The 15806-nt window shown below is 40.0% G+C and overlaps 1 protein-coding gene across 1 annotated transcript; it reads left to right on the forward strand.

Annotated features, from left to right (window-relative positions):
- Positions 1-4767: 4767 nt before the first annotated feature.
- Positions 4768-7542, forward strand: LOC133802224 (uncharacterized). Its single transcript, XM_062240495.1, has 7 exons — positions 4768-4929; positions 5468-5847; positions 5986-6213; positions 6367-6721; positions 6803-6930; positions 7021-7156; positions 7240-7542. The coding sequence occupies exons 2-7, from the start codon at positions 5504-5506 to the stop codon at positions 7477-7479; spliced, it is 1431 nt and encodes a 476-aa protein (XP_062096479.1). The 5' UTR covers positions 4768-4929; positions 5468-5503; the 3' UTR covers positions 7480-7542.
- The last annotated feature ends 8264 nt before the right edge of the window (positions 7543-15806 follow it).

The following is a 15806-nucleotide window of genomic DNA, read 5'->3' on the forward strand; positions in this document are numbered from 1 at the left end:
GCAACCCCTAGTATCTCTAGGCACTCTCACTGAATGGCCAATATTCACAGCTACTATCCAGGAATAACTTATCAGAGTACTTGCTCGGGTTCTAACCGTTCACTGATTAAGTAAGCATGAGGGCCCCTAGGTCCCATTCATTTTGGCGCCCCTAGGTTTAAACCAGCAATCCTCACCTATTGGCCACTCGTCGCGGTAATGAGCCGGACATAAACAAAATCAAGCAGTGTGACGGGGATCAGCCATCTAGAATATGATGGATATCTACCGGTCATATTTTCTGAATAAGCACCAACTAGACTAACATCTCTAAGCAAACTTTCTACGATAGTGTATATATGTGCATGTGTCTCTATACTAACATATAATATAATAGTCGTTTCATGTTGTAGCCACACAATAGAAGTTGACTTACTTGGAGTCCTTTGCTCTCAACAAGATTTCACCCTCCAATGTATAATCTAGTTATGCTTTGCCAATACTGTAATTATCCATACAGTATACTCGGATTAATTATGGCACTTCATAATTCATTATTATTATTTTGGGCAGTTTGGTCATTTTAAAAAAAATCATTTGTAAGGATTAATGATCCTTATTTGGTTTTAAACTCATTCAAGAAATTCATACTAAAAAATTTGAGACTAGACCCTAAGTCTTGGGGAGACCTATCATATGGTCTCGACACCTAGGCTTGGGTATCACAATAGTATTTTTCCACAATTCGCTAAAAAATCTTATTCTTTAAAAGTATCGCTATTAACCCGTACTTTCACAAGTCGGTTAATTATATAGAAGATTTTAGCTGGTATTATACCCAGAAAATACTAATTAAATTCCTTAATTATTTTTCAAGAAAATAATCTCTTAATTTTCCTTTTATTTTTCTTAAGGTTTTAATCTCTAAAAACTGGTTTAAGGAAATAGCCTAATTTTAACTTAATTAGGAAAAGCGTTAAAAATATCTTGTCTTGACTAGTTAATTTTCTGAGGTCAATTAATCAAGTTTACTTACTAGAAAAATAATTTACTTAATTATTTTCTCAACATATAGGGTTTTAAACAATCTTTTAATTTATTAACTTATTAATAAATTAAATCTTTTAATTTTTAGAAAGAACAAAAATTATTTAATAAAAATAATTCTCACAAAACTCAAAGTGGTATTTTAGGTCAAAATATGTTTTCAAGACTTACCAAGTTTTTATCTTGCAATAAGCAAAATTTTACTTTTTACCTTAAGTTCCAAAATCTCATTTGTACACTAAGTGTGAAAACCCAATTTTTTTCACATTTTTAACTACATACTTTGTTAGGTCATAACTTGAAATTTCCGTACTCAATTGTTACCAAAATTTTCCAATTCTATTTTTGGTATACCATTTAGGTCTTTGTAAAATATTATGTCAAAAGGAGCATTTTTTATTGGTGAAAATATTTTCCAACAATAAGGTAAAAATGACCTTATTTTCAAGTCTTTATTTTTTCCAAACTTTGGCACTTAATAACTTTCAAACCGTTCAATATTTTGTTACTAAATTTTACAGTGGAATACTAGGTTATGCCAAGAATATGTCCACAAATGTTTAGAAAAAATTGGGTTCATTTGACCTATACAGTGGCTGTCCAAACTTGGTCTCGAAATTAAGAATACAAAAAAACTGTTTTTAACCTAAACTTTGAAATAGCACAACTCACTTATTTCTAAATATTTTTAAGTGTTTCAAAAACTAAATTTTATGTACTCCATCTCAAAAACATCACAGTATAATTAAATTTTACAAAATCAATATACAGTGGATGCTTGACCCCTTGGAAGTCACAACTCAAAACTTGTATTTTTGTTTTAGGGTTTTCAACAAAACCCTTGGGGATTTTGGTTCCTATTTTCAAAAATCAACACACAAGCATCATAAAAATTATTAAGTAACTACCATAGCCTTATTACATCACCAATAAGAAACTTTAAGCATTAAATATATAAAATAATTCTTACAAAAATAAAACCATACAATAACAACCATAAAAAGTAAACTTTTTACCTCTTGTTGTTCTTGCTTAAGGTTTGGATCTTTCTACTAGCTTTGGATCCTTCAAAACTATTTCCAAACCTAAACCAACTCCCCCAACAACATATACAATTAGCTATTGAAAAATTTATGGCTAAAACTTTACAAAAGTCTAGTTTTTTGAAACTTTACCTTAGGGAAACCCTTCCTAAACCAAAGCTTAAGCTTCCAAGCCTTCTTAGTGTTCTTGAGGTTGAAAATAGAGAGAGAACTTGAGAGAGTTTTTTTTTAAAAAAAGATGAGAGTGATTGTGAGAGTATAGGGTCGGTTGGGTGAGGGTTTGGATGAGCATATCAACGAAAAAAAATATCTAAACACTTGAGTGTTTTTTACCTTTATCACTTTGTGCCATTAACATATATTAATATGATTTAAAACTTAATCAATTTGGTCCACAAAATTTTAAAACCTCACATGGCCGGCCACCTCTTTCTATATATGCATTTATATTATTTTTTTTATAAACGTTAATATATATTTCCTAAGAAGAAAAATCCAAATTGACTTTCTATAACATTTTTCACTCTTATTAAGTTTTAAAAACAAAACTTAAAACATAATAATTAAATTAAATGTCTCTCACATTTAATTTAATTAATCACACAATAAAATTTAACATAAGGTCCATTCATAAAATAAAATTCCTTAATTCGGTAAAATTAAGTATATAGCACAAAATGCCCTAAAATTTCCATTTTCTCTTAGGTTTATTATTTTTTACCAGAATTTAATTTTTATGAATGTATTTTATGCCCAAAATATATTTGTCGTAGTTTTTCATTTTATTTTCTGAGATTTTTACCCGATTAGGGTTTTTGTGTCGGTCAAAGACCGAAAGTCTTATTTTGACTTTTAATCACAAAATTCATAATGTGGTTAGCAATAACTCATGGAAATAAATTCCAAATAAATATAATATTATTTAAAATAATATTCTTAACTCGCAGAAAACAATTCGGACCCAAGTCGTTTCAAGGTACCCGAAACGCAGGACGTTACATGTAGTAGTAGATTACACTAGTTTTGTTTGGGTCACTAAGACCAGGGTATGTTTAATACCTACTCTTGCAATGCTTTTGCATTCTGCAGCTAAATGGTAAGTAGGTTCGGGTTGGAGCAAGAACCTTAGCGTAATATAGTCCGAGTTGGAGCCAGGACATGATAAGCTAAGGTCTAGGTTGGAGCCAGGACACGGTAAGCTAAAGTCCAGGTTGGAGCCAGAACATGGTACAAATATAGTCCGGGTTGAAGCCAGGACAATGGTAATAAGTCCGTGTGTGGAGCCAGAACATGGTAAAAATATAAGTCCGGGTCGGCAATGGTAATACAGTTCGGGTTGGAGCTAGGACATTAATGCTGGAACCAGGTTGAGGCCCGAATCCCTTGTTGTTAATCTATTGATTAGTTATGATATGTGTTTTATATCTTGAATGTCCTAGGACTTTTCTGAGTGCAGGTTATTATGATATGTGAACTCGGTTGTTAGAAACAACCAGAGTATTTATTTCAGGTTTGGTTATATATATCTTGAATGTTTTGTGAATTTTCTTAGTGCATGATTATTTATGTTATGTAACAAATTGGTTGTTGAGTGCACTCAAAGTGTTGATATCTGTTATGTTTATCACTTGCAAAATTATATGGTAGGGTTGGGACTTTTCCCATACCCTAGTGGTCAATAGTTATACCTACCTTAGGGAAACCCGTTACTGGGTTTAGTATATTTGTGTGCAAAGCTATTCTTACTAAGCGTTTTCGCTTACCTAGTTGTTTCATGTTGTAGGTAAGTGTAAAAACAAAGTGGATCAGTGAGCACCGGAGTCTGCTTGTGGATATGTACATATTGCCCGACCTGTGGAGTGTTTTTGATGAAACACCATTTTGAAAAGAAACACTGTGAGCTTGTTATTTCTTTTATGACATTTGGTTTGCTTTAACTCTATAAAAGAGTAGTTATAAGTCAGTTTGCTAAACTTAAAGTGTACGCACACGATCTTTTAAAAAAAAATTATTATGGATTTTCGGTACAATGAGTTAAAAATAAAAAGTTTTAATTTTCCACATAATTTAATTTTGTATATTTTGAGGGTCGTTATAGTTATTTCATTCCTTATTTTAGTAAAAAATAAGAATTATTACCATACAAACGATTCTCATTCCCTTTAAGAAAAACATTCTCATTCACAGTAAATATTAACAGTCCCAAACTAATAGTATATTGTAGTACATAATAATAATAATCCGAAAATATTATATTTACCATTTTGTCAACACTTCAATCTAATTTTTTCAACATCAAGATATAATTTTCAAAGGAGACTAGTCAAATAATCCAACTTAGAAAAAAAAAAATTAGTGATGATACTTTTCTTATAAAAGAGTGGGAAAGAAATCAAACTGAGAGAAAAGTTAGGGATTTTTATTTTTTAGTTCTACCTGTATATCTTTTTTAATTATTTTTGTATATTAAAATGAAGAAAAAAACAAAATTGATATTTTTTTCTAGCAAGAATCAATCAAGCTTCTGTATTTTAAAAAAAAAATCAATCAAAATTCCTATCTTTTATTTTTCAATTTTCAAATGAAAGACCACTCATTCAACATCAACCGGCCAATTTAGTAAATTAGGGTACATAGTCACTTTCTCACAATAACGTGTCAAAACTTCATTGGCCATGTCTCGTGTCTATCTCTCTAGACGTTCACACGAACCCACCCCATTCATACTACTCAAACTCATAGTCGAATCGTTGAACCCAGGGAGCTCTATCCTCATCTCTATTATCTTCTTCCCCAAAATTTTCAAGTTCTTCGCTTTAGATCGAGCTAAGGATCGATCTCACTTCGGAAATTCAAGCTTGTAAGCCCACTTTCTCCCTCCTATTATTACATAATTTGTCTTTGGTTTGTGTTTATTTTTTCAGATCTATTCGATTTTCATATGATTGTGTCGTGCGTGCATGCATGCATGACATATTTTTTCTTTCTTTCTTTCTTTTTAATCAAATTATTATATTTTTTTGAAAGCTTTTATTTTGATTCGGTTTCGCAAAATATAGTATGATTTGAAATTGAATGCCTGGGATTGAACACTGGATTGTTCGAACTCTTTTTTTCTTTTTTCGAGGAGAATTATTGGAAAAGTTGTGTATTTGGGTTCGATTCAATTTCGCAAAACATAGCATGATTTGAAATTGAATGCTGGGGATTTATCATACTGGATTGTTCAATTTTTTTTTTAATTGGGAAAGATGTAAATTTGGGTCTTGTCTTTCCGAAAAAATTGATAAATAAAAGTTGGGATTTCTTTTTTGGTACAAAAATTCTACTAAAGTCATGTTTTGGACCTTGGACCTTGCATGGGATTGATTTTGCATTCAAATTTTCGCATTATGCAGGTGGGTTTAGCTCAGTTTTGGCAGAAACAAGATAAGATGGGAGGTGGTTTTCGTGTTCTCCATCTGGTGAGGCCTTTCCTCGCTTTCCTGCCTGAAGTGCAGAGCGCTGACCGAAAGATTCCATTCAGAGAGAAGGTGATATACACCGTTGTAGCTCTTTTTGTATTTCTAGTGTGTAGCCAACTACCATTGTATGGCATACACTCCACAACAGGGTCGGATCCATTCTATTGGATGCGTGTCATCCTCGCTTCGAGCCGTGGGACTGTTATGGAGCTTGGAATCACACCAATTGTGACGTCAGGGCTTGTTATGCAACTTCTTGCTGGTTCAAAGATCATTGAAGTTGACAACAATGTCCGTGAGGATCGAGCTCTCTTGTATGTAGCCATTATCATTTTCATACGTTTGCTTTTTTTTTTTTTTTTTTTATTCTCAACTAAGTATAGCTATATATTTATTTTGGAATGCTGCTTTTGAAAGCTCGAGTCTTTAATGGTTTCAATTTTTCTTGGCAGAAATGGAGCACAAAAGTTATTGGGAATCCTGATAGCTATTGGTGAGGCAGTTGCTTATGTTTGCTCTGGAATGTACGGTAGTGTTGACCAACTTGGAGTTGGAAATGCTATCCTTATTATCCTTCAGCTCTTCTTTGCTGGGATCATTGTCATATGCTTAGATGAACTTCTTCAGAAGGGATACGGATTAGGTTCTGGAATTTCTCTATTCATTGCAACCAACATCTGGTGAGTTTCTTACTTTTAAGCTTATCTCCCTTGGGTTGATTGATGGTACTTATAGTATGTTGCTTTCTGAATGGTAGTTTCCAAATAGCAACTAGCAACCACATATTGTCTTTTTGAAATTTTCATAATGTTCTACATGTTATGATTTTTCAGCGAGAACATTATATGGAAGGCATTCAGCCCAACCACTATCAACAGTGGTCGTGGAGCTGAGTTTGAAGGTGCTGTTATTGCTCTGTTCCATCTACTAATAACCCGAACAGACAAAATTCGTGCCCTGCGTGAAGCATTTTACCGGCAAAATCTTCCCAATGTGACGAATCTCCTTGCAACAGTCCTGATCTTCCTAATTGTTATCTACTTCCAAGGGTTCCGTGTTGTCCTCCCAGTGAGGTCAAAGAATGCTCGTGGACAACAGGGATCTTATCCTATCAAACTGTTCTACACCTCAAACATGCCCATCATTCTCCAATCTGCACTTGTTACTAATCTTTACTTCATCTCTCAGGTGTGTGATCTTGATATTTAGGCAGTCTTTTTTGCTTTACCAATCTTTACCTTTTTTCTTTTATGTATCCTGTATATGCAGTTGCTCTACAGGAGGTACAGTGGAAATTTCTTTGTAAATCTTTTGGGAAAATGGAAGGAATCTGAGTATTCAGGGGGTCAGTCTGTCCCCGTGGGTGGTATAGCGTATTATATCACCGCACCTTCAAGGTAACTAGAGATTCTCTCCCTTGTTTGCAATGATCTTGTAATTTAATTGGTTTCAAATAAACATTGAAGAATTTTTATTCAATTGTTCAGCTTAGCGGATATGGCAGCCAATCCATTTCATGCTTTGTTCTATTTTGTGTTTATGCTATCTGCTTGTGCACTTTTCTCCAAAACATGGATTGAAGTCTCAGGATCTTCTGCCAGAGATGTTGCCAAGCAACTTAAGGTATAATAAAAACTCAGTCAATACACGATTACTTAAAAGCCATAGAAATTGTATTTTACATATCATCTTTGGTTTGTCTGCAGGAACAACAAATGGTGATGCCCGGACACCGTGAATCTAACTTGCAGAAGGAACTTAACCGCTACATACCTACTGCCGCAGCGTTCGGTGGCATGTGCATCGGTGCATTGACAGTGTTGGCAGATTTCATGGGGGCAATTGGTTCTGGAACTGGAATCCTTCTCGCTGTGACTATTATTTACCAGTATTTTGAGACATTTGAGAAGGAGAGAGCCAGTGAGCTCGGTTTCTTTGGTTTTTAAACAATTTTGCAATTTCTGATGTAATTTGATATGATTATAGTAGTAGAATTTTTATGCTCACCATTTAATAGACTTAGAGTCGGCAAAACTCAAACAACTGTTATCCAACAATTCTTGATATCGATGAACTTATCGATAATGCCCACTACATTTCCACTATAATAACCCAAAGCAAATGCCAAATGGTAACCCGAAGGGGGGGTCATTATTATACACACACAGATATAACAATTTACCTTTAATCTAACAAGTTCAAGCTAAGAAAAGATCATGTGGATTCACATAAAACTCGGATTAAAGAAGTAGAAGTTGAACCATCAAAACTCTCAAGTTCCATTCATCATATAAACTGATAACGTATTTTATAGCTGAATGTGGCTAGTCATTTTATATTAAGAATTTGCATTCACATCATATAAAGTTGATACAAGATTTAGTGTAGTCAATGATCTCAGTTCCAAGTAAAATTGCAATGAAGATTACCGCATTTCGACGACACAATGCAGTAATTCATGCATTTGTTTCCCAAAATATAATTATTGTACCTGAGATTCCTATATTGAAAGATCCCATAACTAAATAAAGGTTACCTAATTGAATACTCTATATCTCTCTTTCTCCATTTATATAATTTCCCAAAAGCCGTATATGATGTTTTTTTGGTTACAAAATTACATTAAAAAATTGTCAAATTTTAAATTCTCATTTTTCTCATTAAACATGATACAATAGTGGTCACAAGTACATTTTTATTTTTATTTATTATTATTATTATTATTGTAATTATTATTGTAATTTAATTATTTTGGTTCAACAACTCTTTATATATATATATATATATTGTTGACGCGGTTATTCGCCAACAGGTAATTAAGAAATGAAGAGAAAGGGATTAGTGCTAAATGTGAACCGAAATAGATATAAGATCTTAGAAAAGGAAAGAGGTGACACTAGACACGTTTTTTGAGTGGTTCAAAGGTTAAAATCCTTCTACTCCACTAGTCAGTATTATTGCTCTATACTGGATATTTGATTACAAGACCTTCTTTACAATAGAGAATCCAACCCTTATTAAGTCCCAGGGTCTCCATATTTATAGGAGAAGGCACCTGGGAGTTGGTAAGAATGTCATCCCGTGACCCTCTTATCTATCACATCAACTCTGTGACATTCATGATTAATTCCTAAACCTGACACATAAGTATGGTCAAATCGATAGTGTAACGACTTGGTAACCAGATAATGGGCGTTACAGATAGGTAAGGAGATAATGGGCCGCACGGCCCAACCCAGTCGTGGGTGTCTGAATACGCACGTTCCTGCTGCATGTCCGAGAAGTCAGGGGCATATCAGACACGTGATGTCTGATATATGCACGTTTACCTTGCGTGTGTTGACTTTACAAAGGGTCATAGCCTTCATACTCAGTTCGTATCGCGAGCTGGATACTTAACTCGACCATAGGCCTTCAGAATCCGGGGTCAAGTCTTGTGCAATCTTGGCGAACCCTTGAGTCTCCTCGAGCTAAGTAGGTACGACCTAATGACAGAAGCTCCGGTCTGTGGGACGTCCACGAGATAATTATGATTAGGCCCCAGCTCGGCTCGCTAATCAGCCCGTGGGAAAAACAGGGCGTACATCTGCCCCCCAAGCCCCTGCTCGTGGTATGCCACGTCGGGTAAGACCACAGTAGGGGCTTTTAGGCTTCCCCATGAACTCTTCATATTCCACCTCTTACGCAGGCGCCTGATACGTGGAACATCGTGGTTGGTGACGGTACGTCTTACGAGAACCGCATTTAATGGCCTAGCCTATGCTCAGCCGTCGTTCCATATTTCGAGTGGAGGGCCTCGGATCCCTCATCAGGGCCATCCAACGACCCTCTACACGTGACCCTTCACGTATATAAAAAGGGGTGGCCACCCTACGCACGGGCCACCCTTTCATTTGAAATTTTTCCGAATTTCTCTTCTTCTTCTCTCTTCTTCTCAGACAAAAAAACCCTCTTCTCTGTGACTGCTATACTCAGCGTTCAAGAGGCTCAGATGCCAAGATTTCTTCAAAGCTTTGTAAGCCGGTACTCCGACGAAGCTTTCACCCAGGCAATACCTTCATCCACCTCCCAGTCAAACACTGTAAGTTTCCTGACCATGTGTGTTTTGAAAATATATTTCACTGTAGCTTAGGTAAATATTTTACTGTAGCCGCATGCATGGTTTTATTGGGATTTTTGGATATGGAGGGTGAAAGCCCCTTTTTAGGCTAGGGTATCTTTGCTGTAGGAAATCATTTAAGAGTATGGTTTACAGGATGCTTTTTCTGGGGAAAATTTATGGGTAGGAGTTTTGGAACTTTTGGGTGCAAAACCGGGTAGCTTTGGGAACATGCTTCACAGGCGGTTTTGCAATTTTTGCCTACTGAAACTTTCCCCCCAAGGCAAATTCTATCCTGACCCTCCTGACACACGAATTCCGAGTAATCGGGGATCTGTTGGGAGCACAGGCGCATGTTCATCGAACCGCGTGGTCCCACTCTCCACGGGCTGGGCTTACCTCAGCTTGTGCAAATAACATTTGATTTTTCCTCACGCTTGGGTCGCCTTTTCTGAAATGTTTTCTTTTGTTCGTTAGGCGACCAGATGGCACCGAAAAGGAATGCTCCCAAGAAGACCGTCAGCAGCTCGGCCTCACAGCAGGACAAAGGAAAGGCAGAGATGCCGGACTCCCCAATCCCCAACTTTGGGCCGGCGGTGGAGCAGGAGGTCGAGGTCGCCCCCGATGCCTTCTTTGAGGCGGAGAGGATCGTCTCAAAGGTCACCGACCAGACGAAGATCAACAAAATCTTTCTCTCCCACAACATCGTCCTGGGGAGAGCATCTGTGGTGGCCCGACCTACCGCAAAGGGAGAGCGGAGCTGTGCGCCGCTCGACGAATCGTTCGCGGCCGGAGCGGCGAACATTTTAAGGCGGGGGCCTTCCTCCTGCTGGATCAGTATTTTGCTGATTTCCTTAATTACGTGGGGTTGGCCCCATTTCAGCTCCCCCCTAACTCCTACCGCTTGCTGGCGGGGTTGAAATACTTGTTTCAGAAGCATGAGTGGGAGGTCCCCACTCCTGGGGACATCTTATACTTTTTTTGCCTCAAGGCCAGCCCGGATCAGCGGGGGCGAGGCGACGGGTTTTACTACTTAACCCGATTTCCCAATACGGCTGTGGTCATCGAGCTGCCCAGCCACCCCAACGACTTCAAGGACCAGTTCTTCATGTCGACGGGGTTCAGAAACTACGAGCTCCACTACTTCAATCGCCCTCGTAAGTGTTTGTTGTTTTTTTTTCTTAGCTCGGAAGTTAAGTGTCGTTTTCGCTCCTCCCATATCCTTTTCTGACTTAGACCAATCATGCAGCCATCTTCGCGAGGACAGAGAAATCTGTGACCCTCGGGGCCCAATACGAGACACTGGCGGGCTTGCCCCCCAGTGAGAAAGATTACCGCGCGTTCGTAACGGACGAGACGATGGTGGCCTGCAAGCTAATTTTGAACCTCAGGAGGCCCCGGGGGCTTCCCCCAACTCGTGACACCAGACCCATCATCGTGGAGGAGGTCGCGGAAGACGAGGATGAGGAGGACGAGGGCAACGAAGTTCCCCTCGTGAGGAATAGGAAGCGGACCTTGGAGGTCGTCCCGGGGACGGGCGAGGAGAGGATCCAATCCGGAGCAGCCACGGGTCCTTCTGGCCAAGGTAACCCTTACATGTTTAGGAGTATAGATAGGGCCACAGCAGACCCCCGGCTGGCTAGGTTCAATCCTAGGCAGCTCGTCCATCGTCACCGAAGTGATCCGGACCTGAACACAACCCTGCTCCATTGTGTCGACCGGCTTATGCTGGACTACCAAGATAGCTGGCCTAGGGGTACCGTAGTAGTAGATAACACCCTAGCCTTTAGGTCGATCCTATTCGAGGAGTATGGGACCAACCTTCGCACATGGCCATCACTCCGGAGGGGTGTCGTAGCCTTGGGGATTAGGCAATATGTAGAGGAATCTAGCCCTGAGTCAGACCCGGACCCAGAACTTGCGCCAGCTCGGGAAGTAATCGACTTAGATTCTTCTTCTAGCTCGGGGGGTAGGATTCCCTTAGCACACATACTTGAATTTTTCTTTACCCCTTCGCTTTTGTTTTTGCATGATCATTAATTCTCGTACTAACCATGTTTTTGCTTTGGCAGAAGAGATGTCTCATCCCGAGGAAAGCCTGCGAGGTGCGGTCTTTGGAGGGAACGCCGCCGCTGGGCCAAGAACGAAGAGGCTCCGGACGTTCAATAACGCCGCCGGGACCCCCACCAAGTCCCCTGCGAAGGAGAAGGATCAAGCCCCGGCTGCACAGGTCGCGGGAGCGGTCCTTCCTGCTGCAGGGGGAAGCAATATGCCTCCACCGGCTCCGCGAGCTCCACTCGCTGCCCGGGACGCAGGAACGGAGGTCAGGGCATCGGCCATCGTACTGTCCGATGTACGCATCCCAGTTAATCCCCAGGACCTGGAGAAGATCCCCGAGGCCTTTCGGGGAACGTTGTATGAGTCGGCAAACTACGCCGTCAGCTACATATACAAGTTCACCGAGAAGGAGCTCCGGGCCATCGAGACAATGAGCCCGGTGGGCGTGCTGGAGTCTTCACTAGGCATGGCCATGACGGTAAGCTAACCTTAACCTTTTTGTGGTTTTTTACATTGTTATACTTTGCCCTGTTTTGTTTTTTTTTAAGGCAATCGTCTTTCCGTCTTCGCAGAGCGTTGTCGCCCTTCATCGGAGCATCATCAGGACCAAAACTCAGCTCGGGGACATGAGGGATGAGCATCAGACTACCCTGCAAGCGGCCAAGGATGCCCTGGCGGCCTCGCAGGTCGAGCTGGAGAAAACTCGTTCGAAGGTCCAAGTGCTCGAGACCTCCCTTGCCACCTCGAGGATGGACCTAGACGCCGCGAAGACTGAGGTCCAGGTCACCCAGGCTGCCCTAGAGGCCGAGCGGACAACTTCGGAAAAGTCCATGGAAGATCTGTTCTACCACTGCTGGGCCTACAATCCAGATGCGGACTTCTCCTTCATGTCAGCGAGCCTCTGGGAGTGCTTGCTGGTGAAGTTCCAAGCTCGCCTTGATAAAGAGGCGCCCTCGGAGACCGGGGATGGTTCTGGCACAGCTGAGCAAGGCAAGACGGCGACCTCCAAGGGCCTACCTGGCGGAGCTTAGGGCGTTTCTTTTCTTGTGCCCCCCAATATATTTTAAATAATTTTTATGTAACCTTTGCATGAGGTGCTTTCACCTCGAGACAATTTGCTTTAACGCTTTTAATTGATCTTCTCTTTTTTGCCTTTACGCATTTCGGTTACAATTTCTTGAAAAACTTAGTTTATGCTGATCTTTGTCCATATCTCGAGCTCTTTAAGAAGAACAACGATCAATAGATTTAAATCAACTTCTAAGTTTTATGACCCGGTTAGGACCAGGAACTTAATTTGAAAACTTAGTTCGTGTTAACTTTTATCCATATCTCGAGCTCTTTAAGAAGAACAACGATCAATAGATTTAAATCAAATTCTAAGTTTTATGACCCGGTTAGGACCAGGAACTTAATTTGAAAACTTAGTTCGTGTTAACTTTTATCCATATCTTGAGCTTTTTAAGAAGAACAATGATCAATAGATTTAAATCAACTTCTAAGTTTTATGACCCGGTTAGGACCAGGAACTTAATTTGAAAACTTAGTTCGTGTTAACTTTTATCCATATCTCGAGCTCTTTAAGAAGAACAATGATCAATAGATTTAAATCAACTTCTAAGTTTTATGACCCAGTTAGGACCAGGAACTTAATTTGAAAACTTAGTTCATGTTAACTTTTATCCATATCTCGAGCTCTTTAAGAAGAACAACGATCAATAGATTTAAATCAACTTCTAAGTTTTATGACCCAGTTAGGACCAGGAACTTAATTTGAAAACTTAGATCGTGTTAACTTTTATCCATATCTCGAGCTCTTTAAGAAGAACAACGATCAATAGATTTAAATCAACTTCTAAGTTTTATGACCCGGTTAGGACCAGGAACTTAATTTGAAAACTTAGTTCGTGTTAACTTTTATCCATATCTCGAGCTCTTTAAGAAGAACAACGATCAATAGATTTATATCAACTTCTAAGTTTTATGACCCGGTTAGGACCAGGAACTTAATTTGAAAACTTAGTTCGTGTTAACTTTTATCCATATCTCGAGCTCTTTAAGAAGAACAACGATCAATAGATTTAAATCAACTTCTAAGTTTTATGACCCGGTTAGGACCAGGAACTTAATTTGAAAACTTAGTTCGTGTTAACTTTTATCCATATCTCGAGCTCTTTAAGAAGAACAAAGATCAATAAATTTAAATCAACTTCTAAGTTTTATGACCCGGTTAGGACCAGGAACTTAATTTGAAAACTTAGTTCGTGTTAACTTTTATCCGTATCTCGAGCTCTTTAAGAAGAACAACGATCAATAGATTTAAATCAACTTCTAAGTTTTATGACCCGGTTATGACCAGGAACTTAATTTGAAAACTTAGTTCGTGTTAACTTTTATCCATATCTCGAGCTCTTTAAGAAGAACAACGATCAATAGATTTAAATCAACTTCTAAGTTTTATGACCCGGTTATGACCAGGATAAGACTTAGTTGGCGTTAACCCTTATCAATATCTCGTGTTTTTTAAGAAAACAACGGTCAATCGATATGAATCAACTTCTAAGTCATTAAGGAGACCTGGTTATATCCAGGTACCATATGCCCCCCAAGTAACTGGGAAAGGGTCTTTCGTGGTTACTTTAGATTACACTTGCAAACATACATAAAAGCTTATTCTCATTAATACATAAAAAGTGGCCTTCCAAGCCTTACAGGTGAATCATTGATAATATTTCTTTAAGTGGATGGCGTTCCAAGTCCGTGGGACCGCCCCTCCATCCAGTCGAGCTAACTTATAGGTTCCCTCCTTAATGATTTCGATGACCTGGTATGGTCCTTCCCAGTTTGGTCCTAAAACTCCATCTTTGGGATCTTTCCCGGCCAGGAAAACTCTCCTCAGGACCAAGTCGCCAACGCTAAAGGCACATTTTTTGACTTTGGTGTTGAAGTAGCGAGTGATTTTCTGCTGATAATGGACGAGCTGGAGTTGCGAATCCTCTCGCCTTTCATTAACTAGATCGAGGGAATTGCACAGGAGCTCGTGGTTTCGATCTTGGTCGTAAGACTGGACTCTATGCGAAAGCACCTTAATTTCCACAGGGAGGACTGCCTCACTCCCAAAGGTTAGGGAAAAGGGAGTATGACCCGTAGGAGTCCGATGCGAGGTCCGGTATGCCCATAGGACCTGTGGGAGCTGCTCTGGCCAGACCCCCTTTGCTTCATCCAATCTCTTCTTGAGGCTCGTCTTTAGAGTCTTGTTGACAGCTTCGACCTGGCCATTAGCCTGAGGATAGGCCACGGAGGAGAAATTTTTTATGATTCCGTATCTTTCACAAAACTCGGTGAACAGGTCGCTGTCGAACTGGGTGCCGTTTTCGGAAACGATCTTCTTAGGCAGGCCGAACCGACAGATGATGCTTTTAACCACGAATTCCAACACCTTTTTGGACGTTATCGTTGCCAAAGGTTCTGCCTCAGCCCACTTAGTGAAGTAGTCGATGGCTACCACGGCATAATGGACCCTGCCTTTTCCAGTGGGGAGGGCGCCCACCAAGTCTATCCCCCAAACGAAAAACGACCATGGGGACGAGATCATCTTCAGCTCGACTGGAGGAGCTCGGGCAACTGCGGTGAACCGCTGGCACTTGTCGCACTTCTTTACGTATGAGATCGAGTCTTTGGACAGAGTTGGCCAGTAATACCCCTGCCTCAGGACCTTTAAGGCCAAGCTCTGCCCCCCAATGTGGTCTCCGCAAAATCCTTCGTGCACTTCCTGCAGGATGGCCTTTGCTTCACTTGGAAGAACACACCGGAGGAGAGGTAGGGAGTGCCCACGTCGGTACAACACCCCATCGACTATCGCATACCGAGGAGCTTGATATAGGACTCGCCGTGCATCGTTACGTCCTTCAGGCAGCTTGCCTTCGACGAGATATTCAAGGATGGGGGTCATCCAGGTCGGCCTGGTATCGATCATCTCGACCTCCGTCCTGACTTCTTCTACGCTTGGTTTCTCCAAGAATTCGACTGGTACTAGACCTAGTGTCTCCGTTTCCCCAGAGGTGGCGAGCTTGGCAAGAGCATCTGCATTAGCATTCTGCTCCCGAGGTATCTGCT

Source organism: Humulus lupulus, chromosome 9 (assembly GCF_963169125.1).
Source record: "Humulus lupulus chromosome 9, drHumLupu1.1, whole genome shotgun sequence".
In the NCBI taxonomy this organism is placed as follows: Eukaryota; Viridiplantae; Streptophyta; class Magnoliopsida; order Rosales; family Cannabaceae; genus Humulus; species Humulus lupulus.